Genomic DNA, 20,671 nt, shown 5'->3' with positions numbered 1-20,671 from the left:
AACCCAGGTCCTTCTGAGTCGCAGGCCCGGACTCTATCCACTAATAATAAAGATGATGGTATTTGTTAAGCGCTTACTATGTGCAGGCACTGAACTAAGCGCTGGGGTGGATACAAGACAATCAGGTTGGGCACAGCCCATGCCCTTGGGGCTCACAGACTCAATCCCCATTTTACAGACGAGGTAACCGATGCACAGAGAAGTGAAGTGAGTTACCCAAGATCACACTGCAGAGAAGTGGAGGAGCCAGGATTAGAACCCAGGTCCTTTCACCTCCCAGGCCTGGGTTCTATCCACTAGGCCACACTGCTTCTCCACTGGGCCCAGAGGGTGGAAGGAAGGAGGCGGGGTGGGTTGACAGACAGACAGGTCCATCCTGACCGAACCGTAGAGGCGGGCGGGGGTGGGCAGAGCTCTGGCCCCAGGTTCAGGGTCTCGTGCTGGGCAAGGCGCTGATGGGGTGGGTGTCAGGGCGTTCAAAGTCTCAGGGAAATCAGGCAGCGGGCCGCAGCAGGTGGGGGTGGGGTGCAAGAGGGGACAAAACCGGGAAACCCTCCGAGATGAGGGAGGGCTGGGAACACCAGGGTGTGGCGGAGGGGAGGGCCCAGAGCCAAGCAGCCACGCAGTAGATGCAGAGGAAATGGCAGAAAAGGGCATCAGGAAAAGACGGGGGGTGGGAGGAAGACTCTGGGTTCAGGATGATGGTAACTGTGAAGCTCTATGTGCTAAGCCTTGTACTGATAACAATAATTAAGCACTCACTATGTGCCAGGCACTGTCCTAAGCACTGGAGTGGATACAAGTGAATCGGGTGGGACACAGTCCCCGTTCCACATGGGCTCACAGTCCTATTCCCCATTTGGCAAGCAGCCACGCAGTAGATGCGGAGGAAATGGCAGAAAAGGGCATCAGGAAAAGAAAGGGGGTGGGAGAAGACCCTGGGTTCAGGATGATGGTAACTGTGAAGCTCTTACTATGTGCTAAGCCTTGTACTGATAACAATAATTAAGCGCTCATTATGTGCCAGGCACTGTCCTAAAAACTGGAGTGGATACAAGTGAATCGGCTGGGACACAGTCCCCGTCCCACATGGGGTTCACAGTCCTATTCCCCATTTGGCAGATGAGGTAACTGAGGCATAGAGAAGTGACTTGTCACAGAGCAGACAACTGGCATTCGGGATAGGCACCCAGGTCCTTCTGATTCCCAGGCCCTGGCTCTATCCGCTAGGCCACACCGCTTCCACTATCAAATCATTATCACGCCATTGATTGATTGATTGTGAGGGGAGCGGCGATCACCTGATGGGAAGCAGGGCGGACAGAGGGTGCCTTCAAAGGGGGTGCAAATTGGGAGACAGGTAGCCTGGGTCCATATATGCCCACTCAGAACCCCCGTACATTCAGGGGTGGGCTTCACCAGCGCTGGAAACCAGGCAAAAAGAGGGGTCCAACAGCGTGAAAACGGAACCACCGCCCTGCCCATGAAACTCTCCCTTGCCCTGGAAGCCGTGGAGGTTTCTATTTGTCCTCCCAAACCCGGGTGGGCAGTGAACGTATCTAACCAATTCTGTTGTGTTGTACTCTCCCAAGCGCTTACTAGAGTGCTCTGCCCAGAGTGAGCGCTCAATAAATAGGACTGACTGATTGACAGGTAGACCCTGTGTGCCTAGCATCCATCCGATGTGACGGGAGGGAGTCAGACAAGGGTAGCAGGGCTGGGGTCTAGAGGGAGAGAGGATGGGGAGCGTGTTGGGGGCAGGGGGTGGTCGCTTAGAGCTCCTATGTCTCCTCTCTCCTCTAGACTGTAAGCTCATCGTGGGCAGGGAATGTCACTATTTTGTGCTATGTTGTATTTTCCCAAGTGCTTAGTACAGTGCTCTGCACACAGTAAGCGCTCAATAAATACGATTGAATGAATGAATCTCTGGGACTCCCCTGGCCTATAGGGTGCTGGGGTTGGGAGTTGAGCTGAAGTTGCACTTAAGTACAGTGCTCTGCACACAAGCGTTCAATAAATACCATCGATTGATTGGGAGGGGTGGGGGCTTGGATGGGGCGGGGGAGAGGGCTTGGGGAGCTGGGGGTGGGATCTGAGTTCTCTGACTTGGTAGCCCCTTTGCCAAGGACCCCCTCCCTCTTGACTGTGAGCTCGTTTTGGACAGGGAATGTGTCTATCATTATATCGTCCTCTCCCGAGCACTTAGTACAGCGCCCTGCACACAGTGAGCGCTCCATAAATACGATTGACTGACAGCTGTTGCTGCTTGCAAAAGTTCCCTCAGCCCCCAGCCGCCCCCTCAGCGCTTCCCCCATTGTCACCACTGTCACCCTCCTCCTTCCTGTGGCTCGGCTAATTCCCCGAAGCAGGGCACTTAGCGGAAAGAGCACGTCTTGGGAGTCAGAGGTCTTGGGTTCTAATTCCATCTCCACCACTTGCCTGCTGTCTGACCTTGGGCGAGCCACTTAACTTCTCTGTGCCTCAGTTACCTCATCTGTAAAAATGAGGATTGCAACTGTGAGCCCCACTTGGGACCACCTGATTACCTTGTACCTAACCCAGCGCTTAGAACCGTGCTTGGCACATAGTAAGCACTTAACAAACACCACCATTATTATTATCCCTTTCTTCCTCTGGGGGTGGGGTTTGCGGGGAGGCAGGAGCAAAGGTTCAGACACTCTGGCCCGTCTGGGGGTTGCTGCTGCTTGTAGGGAAGGGGCAAGAGGCTCAGAATTCCCTTCCCCACCCAAGGAATTCCCAAGGGTGGAAGGAGGGAAGTGGACAACTCCAGGAGCCAGGGTGGGATATTGCCAGGGTGGGTGGGGAGAGACCCTCATCTGTGTCTCCCTAGTAACGACAGCGGGCGGGACGGAGGGCTGAGTTCTAGCTGAGCTCTGCCTCCCTCTGACCAGCCTCCTGACCGAGGACGCTGGAGAGAGAGGGGCTGGGTTGGAGTCACTGTTGGGGGGCAGACAGTGAGACTCCCCCAGCCTCCATCCCTCCCAGCAACACCTTCCCCCTCTAGACTGCTAGTACGTTGCGGGCAGGGAACGTGCCTACCAACTCTGTTACTTTGTTCTCTCCCAAGCGCTTAGTACAGTGCTCTGCACATGGTAAGCACTCAGTTAATATCATTAATTGAAATATTGATTGATTGAGGGGAGGCTAGCAGGCGGTGGCCAGAGAAGGGTCCTAGAGCAGGTGGCTCGTGGTGGGGGCGTTGAATGTTGTCTGTCTATTGTTGTATTGTACCCTCCCAAGCGCTTAATACAGTGCTCTGCACACAGTAAGGGCTCAATAAATACAACTGAATGAATTAATTCCCAGATTGCCCCCATCCCGCCTCAAAAAAGCTCTTTGGCTCTGGAGTGGAGGAGGAACTAGTGCCAGGGGAGGGGCTGGGGCAGATGGGATGGCAGGTCCAGCCCTCTGCCCCCACCCCACCTCGAGCCTGGATTTATTGGGACAACAGTTCCAGACCCTCCGTCGGCCCTCCCCCCCAACCCCAGCCACTCAGGGACAAAGTCCAGCCGAGGGGGCTCAGTGTCTGCGTCGGCTCCGACGCCGTGGTGGTCCCAGGGAGGGCCAGTCCCCGGAGGGGGCAGAGGCCCATCAAGGTGGGCAGCGGCGGCGGCAGCGAGGTCCCTGCTCTCAGGTGGTTCCTGGGGCCTGGCGACGTCTGCGGGGGTCCGTGGGGGCATCCAGGGCCTGCCTCCTGGTGAGCTCCGCGTACAGGCCGCCCTTGAGCAGCAGCTCCGCGTGGGTCCCAGCCTGGGCGGGAGGGGACGGGCGCCGGTCACCCCCACCCGCCCGCGGGGCCGCCTCCCACCCCGACCTGCCGGCCCCCAACTCGACCCCCGCTGACCTCCTGGATGCGGCCTTGGGCCAATACGACGATGCGGTGGGCGGCCTGGACGGTGCTGAGCCGGTGGGCGATGACCAGCACGGTGCGGCCGGCGCTGGCCCGGTCCAGGGCCTCCTGCACGACCCGTTCCGACTCCCCGTCCAGGGCGCTGGTGGCCTCGTCCAGGATCAGCACGGCCGGCTGCTTGATGAGGGCGCGGGCGATGGCCAGACGCTGCTTCTGACCCCCGGACAGCGTCACGCCACGCTCGCCTGGGGACGGGGAGAGCCGCGGCAATGGGTCAGGGGTCAAGGCAACGGCCAGATTCTATTTCTGCCCCCCAGACGGTGTCCCACTGTGCTTGCCTAGGGAGGGATGGGGACAGGTGCAGCGAGGGGTCGGGGGGCGGAGGTCGGGGGCCAAGGTGACAACCAGACTCTACTTCTGCCCCTCAGACAGCGTCACACCATGCTTGCCTGGGGCCGGAGAGAGCCACGACAAGAGGTCAGGGGTCAAGGCGACCGCCACTTTCTACTTCTTCCCCCGGACAGCGTCGCGCCATGCTCGCCTGGGGACGGGAAGAGCCACGACTAAGGGTCGGGGGCTAAGCCTACAGCTTTGGGCTGGCTGGGACGGCTGGGGGTCATTTCACCCATCCCCCCGCCTCCCCTTGCATGTCAGATTCATTTCCCCTTACCCCGGCTTCAGTGGGATGGGGTTTGCCTGGTCTCCCCTCAATCAGTGATATTTACTGAACGTTGACTGTGTGCAGGGCCCCCAAACCCTGAAGCCTGGAAGCCTAGCCCCCTTCCTTCTCCAAGCTGACCCCAGGCTCAAAATCCTCATCTGTGGGCACTTCTGGGAGACAGGAGGAGTGCGTACCACTCCCCTCCCTCCTTCCCTTCCCCCTGCCCTTCAGAGCCACGGTGGAAAGGGTCCTGGTGTCCTCCATACCACCCATAATGGTGGGGTAGCCCCAAGAGAGGGTCCTTGGGGGTCCCGTGCTCATCCATGATAGTGTGGTAGCCTGGGGGAGGCTCACCCAAGACATGTGGTAGCCCAGAGGAGGGTTCCAGGAGCCCCCTACTCACCCACGACCGTGTGGTAGCCCTGGGGGAAGCTGCGGATGAACTCATCGGCGTTGGCCTCGCGGGCGGCCTCCACCACTTCGGCGTCAGTGGCCTCCGGCTTTCCGAAACGGATGTTCTCCATGATGGTGAAGCCGAACAGGACCGGCTCCTGGGGTGGGTTGGGAGGGAGGGGCGGAGGAGTACATCAGCCTCCGTCCACTCCCCGAGCCCCCTGATCCCTCCCCCGGCCCCTCGTCACCCGGGCACCGAGGTCTAACCAGCTCTGGGCCCACTGGAGGAAAAGCAGTGCGGCCTAATGGCTAGAGCCCGGGCCTGGGAGCCAGGACCTGGGTTCTAATCCCGCTCCTTCACTTGTCTGCTGTGTGACTTTAGGCAAGTGACTTCACTTTTCTGTGCCTCAGTTACCTCATCTGCAAAATGGGGGTGAAGACTGTGAGTCCCATGTTGAACACGGACGGTGTCCAGCCCGACTAGCCTGCATCTATTCCGGCGCATAGTATAGTGCCTGGCACACAGTACATGCTTGACAAAATACTATTTAAAAAAAAAAGTCACGACTTCTCTGCATTTCAGCTACCTCACCTGCAAAATGGGGATTAAAAATGTGAGCCCATGTGGGACATGGATTGGGTCTAACTTGATTAGCTTGTATCATCATCATCATCATCAATCGTATTTATTGAGCGCTTACTGTGTGCAGAGCACTGTACTAAGCGCTTGGGAAGTACAAATTGGCAACATTTAGAGACAGTCCCTACCCAACAGTGGGCTCACAGTCTAAAAGGGGGAGACAGAGAACAAAACCAAACACACTAACAAGATAAAATAAATAGAATAGATATGTACAAGTAAAATAAATAAATAAATAGAGTAATAAATATGTACAAACATATATACATATATACATGTATCTACCCCAGCACTTGGTACAGTGCCTGGCACTGTAAATACCATAAATACAATAAAAATTAAAAAATACTGTAAATACAATAAAAGGAAGCCAGCTGGGAAGGGCAGTGGGGGAATGGGGAAGTCCGGTGAGCACGCTGAGATCATACTAAGCTGCAGGAAGGAGGCCTGGTTCTCTGGCAAGGCCAGCAAGGAAGAGAGGAGAGGTGGGGGTCATCACTAAGCTCTCCTGCAGTCCAAGTAAAGGGGCTTCCCGAGGACTCAAAAATCTCCAGTGGCTACCAATCAATCTGCGCATCATGCAGAAACTCCTCACCCTGGGCTTCAAGGCTGTCCATCCCCTCGCCCCCTCCTACCTCACCTCCCTTCTGTCCTTCTCCACCCCAGCCCGCACCCTCCGCTCCTCCGCCGCTAATCTCCTCACCGTACCTCGCTCTCGCCTGTCCCGCCATCGACCCCCGGCCCACGTCCTCCCCCGGGCCTGGAATGCCCCCAAATCCCTCTGCCCATCCGCCAAGCTAGCTCTCTTCCTCCCTTCAAGGCCCTGCTGAGAGCTCACCTCCTCCAGGAGGCCTTCCTAGACTGAGCCCCTTCCTTCCTCTCCCCCTCGTCCCCCTCTCCATCCCCCCCATCTTAACTCCTTCCCTTCCCCACAGCACCTGTATATATGTATATATGTTTGTACATATTTATTACTCTATTTATTTTACTTGTACATATCTATTCTATTTATTTTATTGTGTTAGCATGTTTGGTTTTGTTCTCTGTCTCCCCCTTTTAGACTGTGAGCCCACTGTTGGGTAGGGACTGTCTCTATATGTTGCCAATTTGTACCTCCCAAGCGCTTAGTACAGTGCTCTGCACATAGGAAGCGCTCAATAAATACGATTGATGATGATGATGATGACTGCGTTTAGTGGGGGGTATCTCAGGGGCCCAGGACAGGGGTCTGTTCTGAGAGTCTGGGGGAGACCTGTGTGACTTCCACCACTCCCAGGGGCCTTCCTGATTGTCGGAGGCCAAGCCTCTGCCCTCGCAGCCCCCCACGTGCCCCCCCAGTACCTGGCTGATGAAGCCGATGACTTGACCCCGGAGCCAGGCGGGGTCGAGGCTACGCAGGTCCCTCCCGTCCAGCAGGACGGTGCCCGAGGTGGGGTCATAGAAGCGTTCCAGCAGGGCTGCCACCGTCGTCTTCCCTGGGCGGCCAGGAACGATGTGGGAAAAAGAACATAATAACAATAATAATAATAATAATAATGATGATGGCATTTATTAAGCGCTTACTATGTGCAAAGCACTGTTCTAAGCACTGGGGAGGCTACAAGGTGACCAGGTTGTCCCACAGGGGGCTCACCGTCAATCCCCATTTTACAGATGAGGTAGCTGAGGCACAGAGAAGTTAAGTGACTTGCCCAAAGTCACACAGCTGGCCACCGGCGGAGCCGGGATTTGAACCCATGACCACTGACTCCAAAGCCCGGGCTCTTTCCACTGAGCCACACTGCTTCCCCTCAGCAGCCTGGTGGGGAGACCCTCGCCCCTCTCCCATCGCCAGCACTCACGCCCTTATCCCGTAAGACTAAAGTATTTTTTTATGGTATTTGTTAAGCGCTTATTACGTGTCAAACACTGTTCTAAGCACTGGGATAGATAAAATTAATTAGGTTGGACACGGTCCCTGTCCCGCAAGGGGCTCACAGTCTAGCCTTAATATGGGCTAATTCTGTTACATTATGCTCTCCCAAGCGCTTAGTACAGTGTTCTGTATGTAGTAAGCGCTCAATAAATAGCGTTGATTGATGGATCCATCATTTATTTAATGTCTGTCTCTCCCTCTAGACTGTAAGTTCCTTGGAACGCTTACTATGTGCACACAGAAAAGCAGCGTGGCTCAGTGGAAAGAGCACGGGCTTTGGAGTCAGAGGTTCATGACCGGTCCTGGGTTCAAATGGGTTGAGGGAAGCAGCGTGGCTCAGTGGAAAGAGCCCGGGCTTTGGAGTCAGAGCTCATGGGTTCAAATCCCGGCTCTGCCAGTTGTCAGCTGCGGGACTATGGGCAAGTCACTTAACTTCTCTGGGCCTCAGTTCCCTCATCTGTAAAATGGGGATTAAGGCTGTGAGCCCCACGAAGGACAACCTGATCACCTTGTAACCTCCTCAGCGCTTAGAACGGTGCTTTGCACATAGTAAGCACGTAATAAATGCCATTATTATTATTATTCAAATCCCGGCTCCACCAATTGTCAGCTGTGTGACTTTGGGCAAGCCACTTAACTCCTCTGTGCCTCAGTTACCTCATCTGTAAAATGGGGATTGAGACCGTGAGCCCCCTGTGGGATAACCTGATCACCTTGTAACCTCCCCAGCGCTTAGAATAGTGCTCCGCATATAATAAGCGCTTAATAAATGCCATCATTATTATTATTGTTATTACTGTACTAAGCGCCTGGGAATTGGCAGACAAATTCCCTGCCCACAACGAGCTTACAGTCCAGAAAGGGAGACAGTCCCTAGTCATTCCAATCAATCGTATTTATTAAGCGCTTACTGTGTGCAGAGCACTGTACTAAGCACTTGGGAAATCCAAGTTGGCAACATATAGAGACAGTCCCTACCCAACAGTGGGCTCCCAGTCTAGAAGGGGGAGACAGAGCCGGGCCGGGCCATGGAGACCCCCCCCCGCTTCCCCCGGCCGGACCTCCCGCGCGTAGTTGTCCCGCTGGCACCGGAACGCCATTCCAGCAGCCCGGGGAGTATCCCCATCCCCGCCCCCGGGAAGAGGGGCTGGGGGCTAAAGGAAGAAGACCGGGCGGCCCCGCTGACCTCCGCCGGACTGTCCCACGAGGGCCACCACCTGTCCGGGCGGCAGGGTCAGGTTGAAGTCTCGGAGCACTTCATAGCCCGGCCGGCAAGGGTAACTGGGGTGGTGGGAGGAGAGGACGGGGCGGGGTCAGACCCAGGGCCTGGGGAGACCCTCCCCGCCCGGCCCCGGTCCGCGCTGACCTGAAGGAGACGTCCTGGAAGGTGACTCGGCCCCGGAGGTCCGCCGGGGGGACGCGGTGGCCGCCGTGCAGGGGGATGGACGGGGTCAGGCCCATGAACTCAAACACCCGGGCCCCGGCGCTGAGCCCCCGCACCACCTGGGGATGCCAGGGGGGCGTTGAGCCACGGTGGGGGGAGGCCCTGGGGACCCTTGAACACCCACCGAGGGACCCCGGTCCTTGGGACCTCTGTCCCCGGCTGCTGCTGCTATTCCCCTAACCCTTCCCCCACTCCCCAGCCCCAACCGCCCCGCCCCCACCCCCAACCCACCTGTCCAAACAGGATGGAGAGGTTGGCCATGGACCTGCAGGGGGAGAGAGGGGGAGGGGGGGAGAGCCGGTGAGCAGCCTCGACTGCGAGTGCGAGCCGAGGGGGCAGTGGGGAGGGCGGTAGATGTGTCTGGGCGGGGGTGGGTAGCAGCTCCGAAAAGCAACAGCTCGCCCCCCGAGCGCTGGGTGGATGTGGGGGGTTGCGGATGTGGTCTGTGTGGCCTGTGGGATCCCTCGGGCCCGGGGCGGTGGTCGGGGGCCGGGCGGGCGAGGAGGCTGAGTCACGGCACGTGGGGGCAGGGGAGGGGCAGAACGCTTCTCGGCTGTCGGTCCCGGCTGGCGCAGATGGCATCAGGCTGCGAGAGCGTGGGGGTGTGCGCGGGCCCGGGTGGGGCGGGAGCGTTTGTGAGTGCACTAGAGAGAGCGTGACTCTGTGTGTGAGAGAGTGTAAGAGAGACCCCTTCCCCCCAAAGAGGGCTAAAGGGCAGTGGGGGGGCGTTCTGTTCACAGCCACCCGAGGTCAGGGCCCGGGCGGATTGGTCCGCGCCCAGCACGGACGGGTGCTCCCTCCACGGTCCCGCCACCCGCCGTTGGCCCAGTCTGGGCGCTGACCTCTGCACGGTCTGGGAGGCCACCAGGAAGGACATGAGGTCGCCGCCCGACAGCTCCTGCCCGGCCACCAGGGAGCCGCCGACGAACAGCGTGCCCAGCACCATGCCTGCCCACGCGGGGACAAGCACACACACAGAAGGACACACGCTTAGCCCCACACAGGGACCCACACAGATGCACGCTCAGCCCCTCGCGTGGACGGCATCCGTTTCTTGTAATATCGTCCTCTCCACTTAGTACAGTGCTCTGCACACAGTAAGCGCTCAACCGAATGAATGAATGAACACAAGGGCCCTCAGGCCCGTGCAGGGACCAACAGCTTTTCCTGGTTTCAGGGTGCGGCCTTGCCCCCAGCCCACCCCGGGCTGCCATAGCTCTGGCTCGCCGCCGAGCTCTCGGGGGTCCCGGCCCCCCACCCAGCCCTCCGGCTCCGGCCTCACAGTTGAGAGCGACGTTGGACAGCCCCTGGAACACAGCGATGCCGAATCCCAGCCGCTCCGCCAGCCGCCCCGACTCCTCCAGTTCCGCCCCGTAGCGCCTGGGAAGGGAACGGGGACCCGGGCGGCACGCGGTCGAGGGGGCGTGGAACGGATCTGACCCCTCAGAGACCGCCCGGACCCTTTCCCCCGGCCCCCTCGCTCAGCCCCACTCACTTTTCCTCCCAGGGCTCCATGGCGAAGGCCCTGACGGTCCTCACGTTCCCCAGAGCCTCGTCGGCCACACCCGTGGCTTTGGCCACCTGCAGGGGATCCGACAGGAAGTTCTGGGGGTGGCAGGGCCGGACGGGGAGGTGGGGGTGTGTGACGGCAGGGGGGCTGGACAGGGAGTGGGGCGTGAGGCCAGGGCTGGGCAGAGACGGGGAGCGTGGTGACGGTCAGCGCAGGGGAGACGACGACGACACCCCTCACCTGCTCCTGGGTCCGGCGGGACAGCCTTCGGAGGACGGAGCCCAGCAGGGTGCCACCCCCGACCAGGGCCGGGGTGACCAGCAGCAGGAGCAGCGTCAGGCGTGGGGACAGCAGCGACAGGGACAACAAGCAGCCCACCGTTTGGGTGCAGCTGCGCAGGCCCTGCGGACACGAGCGGGAGACCAAGGGGGACAGCGGTTACCGAGGCGGGGGTGTCCGAAGTCTGGCTGGACTCCCGGATTGCTGAGGCCGGCCGGGGCGCCCACCTGGGAGATGACCAGCTTGAAGGACGACTTGAACTCCTGGACGTCGGCCGTCAGCCGCGCCACTAGCAGCCCGGTCCGGTTGGCATCGAAGAAAGCGACATCCTGCCTGGGTGGGGGCAGGGGTTTGGCCAGGGGTCCGGGGCCGGTGGTGTCTGGGCCTGGGCCCTCGGGTCCCCCATGCTTACTCCCGAGAGGGGAGGGGCAGGGGTCGGGGGAGGAGAGAGGAACCAAATTTTCTTCCGGAGCAGGAGGTCCAGCTGCCCAAGGCCCTGGCATCTCTAGCGATAACTCCCCTAGAGACCAGCCTGCAGCCTCCTGCTCTGTATTTATTTATATTAATGTCTGTTTCCTCCTCTCGACTGTAGGCTCACTGTGGGCAGAGAATGTGTGGTACTGTATAATAATAATATAATAATGGCATTTATTAAGCGCTATGTGCAAAGCACTGTTCTAAGCGCTGGGGAGGTTACAAGGAGATCAGGTTGTCCCACAGGGGGCTCACAGTCTTAATCCCCATTTTACAGATGAGGGAACTGAGGCTCAGAGAAGTGAAGCGACTTGCCCAAGGTCACACAGCAGACAGGTGGCGGAGTCGGGATTCGAACCCAGGCCCTCTGACTCCAAAGCCCGGGCTCTTCTCCACTGAGCCACGCTGTACTCTCCCGAGTGCTTACCACAGTGCTCTGCACACGGTAAGCACTCAATAAATACGACTGAATGAGTGAATGTCCTCCCCGCCCCCCTCCCACCGCCACCCCCGCATGACTGTACCAGATCAGAGAGGTGAACGGCTCTTTCCGCTCCATCTTCCCCGACACCCGTCCCCTCCACGGCCCGGACCCCCAGTGACCCCTATCCGCCGCCCTCCCGGGACTGTACCAGAGCAGTGAAGCAAACAGCTCTTTCCGCTCTGCCCTCCCCCTCCCGGGCCGGGACCCCCAGAGACCCCCCCCCGGGGCTGTACCGGAGCAGTGAGGCGAACAGCTCCTTCCGCATGTCCAAGGCCACGCGCTCCCCCAGCCGCGACAGCAGCACCAGGTAACTGCAGGTCAGCAGGCCCTGAGGGGCCAGCGGGGGTGGGGAGTTTGCGTGTGTCCGCGTGAGGGGCAGTCGCCCGCCTGCCCGTCCCAGCCCTGGCGACCCCTTCCCGAGTCCCGGAAGCGCACCTGGAGCCCGTAGAGAATGAGCAGCTGCAGGCCGGGTCCTCGGCCCTCGGCCAGGAAGCCCCCGGGGGACTCGCCCGCGTGCCGGGCCACCACCTCCACCAGCCGGCCCAGGAGCAGGGGGATCTTCACGTTGAGCAGCGCCGCTCCCAACGCCAGCTGGGGCACGGAGGAGGCAATGGGGCCCAAGCCGGACAGCCGGGCCACGTCCCTGCCCACCTTGAGGGCCCGATTCTCCGCCTCCCCTCCCCACCCTGGGCCCGCAGTCGGAGGTGGCGGCGGCCCCAACCCCCACGGCCCTGCCTTCTCCCAGTGGTGGAACCCCCGTCCCAAGAGATCCCTCCCTGCCCACTCCCCGGGGCCTTACCACAACGGCTGCCACCAGTGCCAACAGGTGGGGCCGCACAAAGTGCCAGAACAAGGCCCAGTCGAACTGGGGGTCCTTGGCAGGGGTGGCAGGGGCAGACCGGGGTCCGGGGGGCACCGTCTCTTTGGCCTCGCACAGAGCCACGAGGCAGAGTCGGGGGCCCCTGCTCAGCATCGCCGGGCCCAGGAGCAGCGCCCCGACCCACCCCCATGGCAGGGCTCCGCGGGAGGCAGCGGGGGGCCCTTGGGGGCCGGGAGGGGCCCGGGACGGGACGGGGCGGATCCTGCCCAGGGCCCTGAGGAGACACGAGCCAGAACTGGCCTGGCCATTCCCAGACCTGCGGAGAGAAAAGACCACTATGCCGGGGGGACACAGATTAATCTTCCCCTTGGCACTGTTCGCTTCTTCATAATAATATGGAGCAACAACTTATTTAGGGCATTTATTAAGCACTTACTTTTATTACTCTATTTATTTATTTATTTATTTATTTATTTTACTTGTACATTTCTATCCTATTTATTTTATTTTGTTGGTATGTTTGGTTCTGTTCTCTGTCTCCCCCTTTTAGACTGTGAGCCCACTGTTGGGTAGGGACTGTCTCTATGTGTTGCCAATTTGTACTTCCCAAGCGCTTAGTACAGTGCTCTGCACATAGTAAGCGCTCAATAAATACGATTGATTGATTGATTGACTTACTACGTGCTAGGCACTATACCAGTGCTGGGGTAGATCCAACCTTATCGGGTTGGACACAGTCCCTGTCCCACACGGGGCTCACGGTCTTAATCCCCATTTTACAGATAAGGGAAATGAGGCACACAGTAGTGAAGTGACTTGCCCAAGCTCACAAGACAGACAAACAGCGGAGCCGGGATTAGAACTCAGGCCCTAGTGACACCCAGTCTTTTAGACTGTGAGCCCACCTTTTGGACCGTGAGCCCACTGTTGGGTAGGGACTGCCTCTATATGTTGCCAATTTGTACTTCCCAAGCGCTTAGTACAGTGCTCTGCACATAGGAAGCGCTCAATAAATACGATTGATGATGATGATGACCCAGGCCCGGGCTCTAGCCAATGGGGCACGCTGCTTCTCGGCTTTTTCCGATCTTGTATTTGGGGGAGTACCACATTTGTGTGGGGGCCTCCAGCCCCAGTGTGGCCTAGTGGATAGAGCTCAGTCCTGGGAGTCAGAAGGACCTGGGTTCTAATCCCGGCTCTGCCACATGTCTGCCGTGTGACCTTGGGCAAGCCACTTCGCTGGACCGCAGTACTTCAGCTGTAAAATAATAATAATAATGATGGTATTTGTTAAGTGCTTACTATGTGCCAAACACTGTTCTAAGCGCTGGGGTAGGTGGAAGGTAATCAGGTTGTCCCACATGGGGCTCACAGTCTTCATCCCCATTTTACAGGTGAGGTTACTGAGGCACAGAGAGGTTAAGTGACTGGCCCAAAGTCACACGGCTGATAAGTGGCAGAGCCGGGATTAGAACCCACGGCCTCTGACTCCCAAACCCATCTCCTGTTGGGTAGGGACTGTCTCTATATGTTGCCAATTTGTACTTCCCAAGCGCTTAGTACAGTGCTGTGCACATAGTAAGCGCTCAATAAATACAATTGATGATGATGATGATGATGATCTCTTGCCACTAAGTCACGCTGCTTAAGGGATTAAGATTGTGAGCCCCACTTGGGACAGGGACTCTGTCCAACCCGTTTTGCTTGTATCTACCCCAGCGCTTAGTACAGTGCCTTGCACATGGTAACAAATACCATTATTGTGATTAATAGTAATAATAAACACTACATCGGCTCTAAAGCTGCGAGAAGCAGCGTGGCTCGGTGGAAAGAGCCCGGGCTTTGGAGTCCAGAGGTCATGGGTTCAAATCCCAGCTCCGCCAATTGTCAGCTGTGTGACTTTGGGCAAGTCACTTCACTTCTCTGGGCCTCAGTTCCCTCATCTGTAAAATGGGGATGAAGACTGTGAGCCCCCCCGTGGGACCTCATCACCTTGTAATCTCCCCAGTGCTTAGAACAGTGCTTGGCACATAGTAAGCGCTTAATAAATGCCATTATTATTATTAAAGAGCCTTTTGGTTCATTTGTCAAGGTCACCTTGACCGCTGTGGGCCAGCCGGAGCCCCAGATTTCAATTTTTATCCAATTCCAACTGGGAAATGATCCCAGGCCAACCCTGCTGGCCTTCCCCTGGGGTTAGGGGGTGAGGGGATGGGGTGGCGGGAGGGGGGCTAGGCCTGCTCAGGCTGAGCCCGCAGTTCAATCAATCAATCATATTTATTGAGCACTTACTGTGCGCACAGCACTGTACTAAGCGCTTGGGAAGTACAAATTGGCAACATATAGAGATGGTCCCTACCCAACAGTGGGCTCACAGTCTAGAAGGGGGAGACAGAGAACAAAACCACACATATTAACAAAATAAAATAAATAGAATAGATATGTACAAGTAAAATAGAGTAAGAAATATGTACAAACATATATACATCTCTCCATCCCCCCGTCTTACCTCCTTTCCTTCCCCACAGCACCTGTATATATGTACATATGTTTGTACATATTTGTTACTCTATTTATTTATTTTACTTGTACTTATCTATTGTATTTATTTTGTTTTGTTAATATGTTTGGTTTTGTTCTCTGTCTCCCCCTTCTAGACTGTGAGCCCACTGTTGGGTAGGGACTGTCTCTATATGTTGCCGACGTGTACTTCCCAAGCGCTTAGTACAGTGCTCTGCACACAGTAAGCGCTCAATAAATACGATTGATTGATTGATTACCCCATCTGTAAAATGGGGATTGAGACCGGGTCCCACAAGGGACAGAGACCGTGTCCAACTCGCTTTGAGTGTGTCCACCCGAGTTTTTAGTACAGTGATTGTTACACTGTAAGTGCTTAGATACCATTATTATTATTGTATATGTTTGTACAGATTTATTACTTTATTTTACTTGTACACATTGGCTATTCTATTTATTTTATTTTGTTAATATATTTTGTTTTGTTTTCCGTCTCCCCCTTCTAGACTGTGAGCCCGTTGCTGGGTAGGGCCCGTCTCTATATGTTGCCAACTTGTACTTCCCAAGCGCTTAGTACAGTGCTCTGCACACAATAAGCGCTCAATAAATACGACTGAATGAATGAATGAATATACAGGTGATGTGGGGAAGGTAAGGAGGGGGAGATGGAAAGGGGGAGAGGAAGGAGGGGGCTCAGTCTGGGAAGGCCTCCTGGAGGAGGTGAGTTCAACCTGAGCCCCTTCATCATCATCATCATCAATCGTATTTATTGAGCGCTTACTGTGTGCAGAGCACTGGACTAAGTGCTTGGGAAGTACAAATTGGCAACATATACAGTCCCTACCCAGCATCATCATCAATCGTATTTATTGTGCGCTTACTGTGTGCAGAGCACTGTACTAAGCGCTTGGGAAGTACAAGTTATTAACATATAGAGACAGTCCCTACCCAACAGTGGGCTCACAGCCTAAAAGGGGGAGACAGAGGACAAAACCAAACATACTAACAAAATAAAATAAATAGAATAGATAGGTACAAGTAACATAAATAAATAAATAAATCCTGGCCGGCGCGTGCTTGCCTCCTGTCTGCATCCGATCCACTATTTATTACTCTATTTATTTATTTATCTTACTTGTACATATCTATTCTATTTATTTTATTTTGTTAGTATGTTTTGTTTTGTTCTCTGTCTCCCCCTTCTAGACTGTGAGCCCACTGTTGGGTAGGGACTGGCTCTATATGTGGCCAGCTTGGACTTCCCAAGCGCTTAGTACAGTGCTCTGCACACAGTAAGCGCTCAATAAATACGATTGATTGATTGATAATGTGAATTATTAAAGGACTTTTCCCCTCAGGCAGTTGGTGAGGGGAGACCGCAAAGGTAGGCCGGCGTTTCCCAGCAGGCACTGCGCGACCCGGAGAACTACAGTTCCCAGCCGGCCCTGCGCGCCCCCCCCCCCGGCGGACTACATTTCCCAGCCGGCCCTGCGCGCGCCGGGAGGACTACATTTCCCAGCAGGCCCGGCGCTCCCCGAGCTTGGCCCCTTTACCTGGCAGCGGCGAACGCCTGGGGCCGGAGCGTCAGCAGCGGGCCGGCCCGCAGCGGGCAGCCCCGGCTTCCGGCCCGGAACAAATGAACCAACATGTCGCCACGGGTCCGCGGGAACGGCCGATGGCGGCGGCGGTCACCCTCACCCGGCCGTGGGCGCCATGTTGGCTCGGCCCCCTTCTGGCTCGTGATTGGTCCAACCGCCGCCGTCCTTTTCCCTCCCGGGTTGGGATTGGACGCGCCGCCCCGGCCCTCGCTCCTTTCTTGGCCCTGATTGGACGGACCGCGAAGGCCCGCCCCCCTCCTGGGCTGTGATTGGACGAGGGCCGGGCCGGGGGGAAGGGGGCAGAGCCCGGGGCGTGCCTCTGCCTCAGTGGAAAGAGCCCGGCCTTTGGAGGCCGAGGTCGTGGGTTCAAATCCCACCCTCTCCACTTGTCAGCTGTGTGACTTTGGGCAGGTCTCTGGGCCTCAGTTCCCTCCTCTGGAAAATGGAGATTAAGACTGTGAGCCCCCCCCCCGTGGGGCAACCATTCATTCATTCAATCGTATTTATTGAGAATACGATTTGTGACTTTTGCCCAAAGTGACTTTGGGCAAGTCACTTCTCTGTGCCTCAGTTACCTCATCTGTGAAATGGGGATTAAAACTGTGAGCCCCCTGTGGGACAACTTGATCACCTTGTAACCTCCCCCAGCGCTTAGAACAGTGCTTTGCACAGAGTAAGCGCGTAACAAATGCCATCATCATCATTTATTGAGGGCTTACTGTGTGCAGAGCACTGTACTAAGCGCTTGGGAAGTACAAGTCGGCAACACATAGAGACGGTCCCTACCCAACAGCGGGCTCACAGTCTAGAAGGGGGAGACAGACAACAAAACAAAATTCATTCATTCATTCATTCAATCATATTTATTGAGGGCTTACTGTGGTCAGAGCACTGTACTAAGCGCTTGGGAAGTACAAGTTGGCAACATATAGAGACGGTCCCTACCCAACAACGGGCTCGCAGTCTAGGAGGGGGGAGACAGACAACCAAACAAAATATATTAACAAAATAAAATTTCATTCATTCATTCATTCATTCATTCAATCGTATTTATTGAGCGCTTACTGTGTGCAGAGCACCGTACTAAGCGCTTGGGAAGTACAAGTCGGCAACATATAGAAACGGTCCCTACCCAACAGCGGGCTCACAGTCTAGAAGGGGGAGACAGACAACAAAACAAAACATATTAACAAAATAAAATAAATAGAATAAATATGTACAAATAAAATAAATAAATAAATAGAGTAATACATACATACAAACATATATACATATATAGTATATATATATAATAATAATGGCATTTATTAAGCGCTTACTATGTGCAAAGCACTGTTCTAGGCACTGGGGAGGTTACAAGGTGATCACGTTGTCCCACGGGGGGCTCACAGTCTTAATCCCCATTTTACAGATGAGGTAACTGAGGCACAGAGAAGTTAAGTGACTAGCCCAAAGTCACACAGCTGACGATCGGTGGAGCTGGAATTTGAACCCATGACCTCTGACTCCAAAGCCTGGGCTTTTTTCTATTGAGCCACACTGCTTCCCCTATATATATACACATATGGAATGTGTGTAGAGTGCCCACTTTCCAAATACCACACAAGCTTAACATCAAATAGTTTACAGCGGAAATGGAACCTACCCTAATGACACCATGCCCATCATTTTGTGGAAAACAAAATACATTAACAAAATAAAATTTCATTCATTCATTCATTCAATCGTATTTATTGAGCGCTTACTGTGTGCAGAGTACTGTACTAAGCGCTTGGGAAGTCCAAGTTGGCAACATATAGAGACGGTCCCTACCCAGCAGTGGGCTCACAGTCTAGAAGGGGGAGGTAGAGAACAAAACAAAACATATTAACAAAATAAAATAAGTAGAATAAACATGTACAAATAAAGTAAATAGAGTAATAAATACGTACATCTATACATACATACAGGTAAATAGGATAGTAAATATGTACAAGTAAAATAAATAGAGTAATAAATCTGTGCAAACATATATACAGGTGCTGTGTGGAGGGGAAGGAGGTAGGGCAGGGGGGATGGGGAGGGGGAGAGGATCACCTTGTAACCTCCCCAGCGCTTAGAACAGTGCTTTGCACATAGTAAGCGCTTAATAAATTCCACTATTATTATTACCTCCTCACTGGGCCTCGTTCTCGCCTGTCCCGCCGTCGATCCCTGGCCCACGTCCTACCTCTGGCCTGGAATGCCCTCCCTCCGCACATCTGCCAAACTAGCTCCCTTCCTCCCTTCAAAGCCCTATTGAGAGCTCACCTCCTCCACGAGGCCTTCCCAGACTGAGCCCCCCCCTTTTTATAATAATGGCATTTATTAAGCGCTTACTATGTGCAAAGCACTGTTCCTCCACTCCTCCTCCCCTCCCCATCGCCCCCAATCCCTCCCTCTGCCCTACCCCATTCCCCTCCCCAAATCACTTGTGTATTTCACTGAATCATATTTATTGAGTGCTTACAGTGTGCAGAGCATTTGTACATATTTATTATTCTATTGATTATATTAATGATGTGTATATAGCTATAATTCTATCTACTATTTTGTTGGTATTGACATTTGTCTACTTGTTTCATTTTGTTGTCTGTCTCCCCCCTTCAAGACCGTGAGCCCGTTGTTGGGTAGGGATCGTCTCTGTTGCCGAATTGTATTTTTCAAGCGCTTAATACAGTGTTCTGCACACAGTAAGCGCTCAACAAATACGATTGAATGAATGAACTTTCTTTTGCCCTGCCCCCCCCCCCCGCCCGGGCAAATTAGGGGGAAATCGGCGTTGAGGAGCCCCCCGCCGCCCCGTGGTTTCCATAGTGACAAACTGGCGCTTGACCCCAGACACGCCCCTCCACCGATCAAGCAATTTGGGGTGCCAGGCTGTGTGAGATGGAAGCGTCCCTTTAGGGAAATCCCAGCTCCTCGGGTTTGACGTTGTCCTTGTGAAGTGTGTGGGTATTTATACACCGATTGTCATGCCTTTTCCTTAATGCTGTCCCCGTGTGTCCTCGCCCATGAATAAAGCCCGCTGAGTTGGCTGCAGTTGTGATCTTCCTGTTTTCTTTCTTTTCCAGTCACCTCCCTCAGGGGAGGAATGGGGCCTAATCTAGGAGGAGAAACTGAGGCCAGGCGCAGGGTTGAGTGTGGACCTTGGTGTCTTGGTTCCCCGTTTCCAAGCAGGCGTAGGCCGTGGGAATCACACTCCCCTGAGGCCTGGCCTCCCCTCACGCCCACGGGTCGGGGTTCCCGGGTCAGGTGGAATTGGCTTAGGTGGCCCCAGGCACATGGATTCCCAGGTTCAGGGTGACCTGGTGAAGCCCCAGGAAGGGGCCCAGCTTCCAGGCTGCACATCAAGGTTTCTTCCTGCCCTGGTGAGTCAGGGCCTCAGGAATGGGACCTGACAGGCGGTTGGACCAGCCAGCCGGACACCTGGGTTCCCTCCTCCAAGGCTCGGCAATAAGAAACTCAGCCTACCCTGCTTCCCCGAGTGCCCGGATCCCCAGCCCGTGGCTGGGCCTGAGATCCGGCCTCCGGAAAGCCTCTCTTCCACCCGAGTGGGCGCTGCCCCCGAAAAGTGGGTGCCTGGCTGGCAGGCTGGCTGGGACCGGGTCTCCCCGGTGCTGCTTGGGGATCTGGGAGGGAGGGGTGATAAGTGGTCAGACAGGTGACTGGGAGTCAGGACGCCTGAGTCCTGCCCCTGTCTGAGTCACCTGTTGTTGTAGGTAGTGACGGAGCTCGGCTCCGCTCCCCAGAACCCAGTTCCCCTGCCCAGCGCACGGAGCCTGTCAGCCCCATGGTGAGATGGAAAGGTTGGGGGGGGGGGGGCAGGAGGGGGTTGGCATCTTGTGGCATGGGAAGGGGTGCTATGGGTCCAAATTGGTCTTGCTCTCCGAGGAGGAGGCTGGGGAGAGTCCCTTCCTCTCTGCCCCATCAATGGGAAGGCCTCCCTCCCCCGCCTCTGTCCCACCTTCCCCACAGCACCTGTATATATGTATATATGTTTGTACATATTTATTACTCTATCTATTTTACTTGTACATACCA

At 55.6% G+C, this 20,671-nt stretch overlaps 2 protein-coding genes across 3 annotated transcripts in view; one reads left to right on the top strand and one right to left on the bottom strand.

Annotated features, from left to right (window-relative positions):
- Positions 1-3,179: 3,179 nt before the first annotated feature.
- On the bottom strand, positions 3,180-16,720 carry ABCB8 (ATP binding cassette subfamily B member 8). Of its 2 annotated transcripts, XM_038755702.1 has the most exons (16): positions 16,565-16,717; positions 12,471-12,807; positions 12,107-12,262; positions 11,905-11,999; positions 10,941-11,046; positions 10,675-10,836; positions 10,420-10,505; positions 10,207-10,304; positions 9,767-9,872; positions 9,156-9,189; positions 8,847-8,983; positions 8,667-8,761; positions 6,907-7,040; positions 4,936-5,083; positions 3,866-4,116; positions 3,180-3,771 (listed from the first exon to the last, which is right to left on the bottom strand). In XM_038755702.1, the coding sequence occupies exons 1-16, from the start codon at positions 16,657-16,659 to the stop codon at positions 3,652-3,654; spliced, it is 2,160 nt and encodes a 719-aa protein (XP_038611630.1). In that variant the 5' UTR covers positions 16,660-16,717; the 3' UTR covers positions 3,180-3,651. The 2 variants fall into 2 exon arrangements, with proteins under 2 accessions (XP_038611630.1, XP_038611631.1); XM_038755703.1 differs by lacking the exons at positions 3,180-3,771; positions 3,866-4,116 and adding an exon at positions 4,222-4,412 and having other exon boundaries at positions 16,565-16,720.
- Positions 16,687-20,671, top strand: part of ATG9B (autophagy related 9B) — a 20,791-nt gene continuing 16,806 nt past the window's right edge. The window contains exons 1-3 of the mRNA XM_038755472.1: positions 16,687-16,726; positions 20,076-20,201; positions 20,350-20,423. Of these exons, the coding sequence (XP_038611400.1) occupies positions 16,687-16,726; positions 20,076-20,201; positions 20,350-20,423 (240 nt within the window). The remainder of the gene's footprint in view (positions 16,727-20,075; positions 20,202-20,349; positions 20,424-20,671) is intronic.

Source organism: Tachyglossus aculeatus, chromosome 13 (genome assembly GCF_015852505.1).
Source record: "Tachyglossus aculeatus isolate mTacAcu1 chromosome 13, mTacAcu1.pri, whole genome shotgun sequence".
NCBI lineage: Eukaryota > Metazoa > Chordata > Mammalia > Monotremata > Tachyglossidae > Tachyglossus > Tachyglossus aculeatus.
Note: the sequence above shows the minus strand (reverse complement) of the source record. Positions and strands in the feature narration are given on the sequence as shown.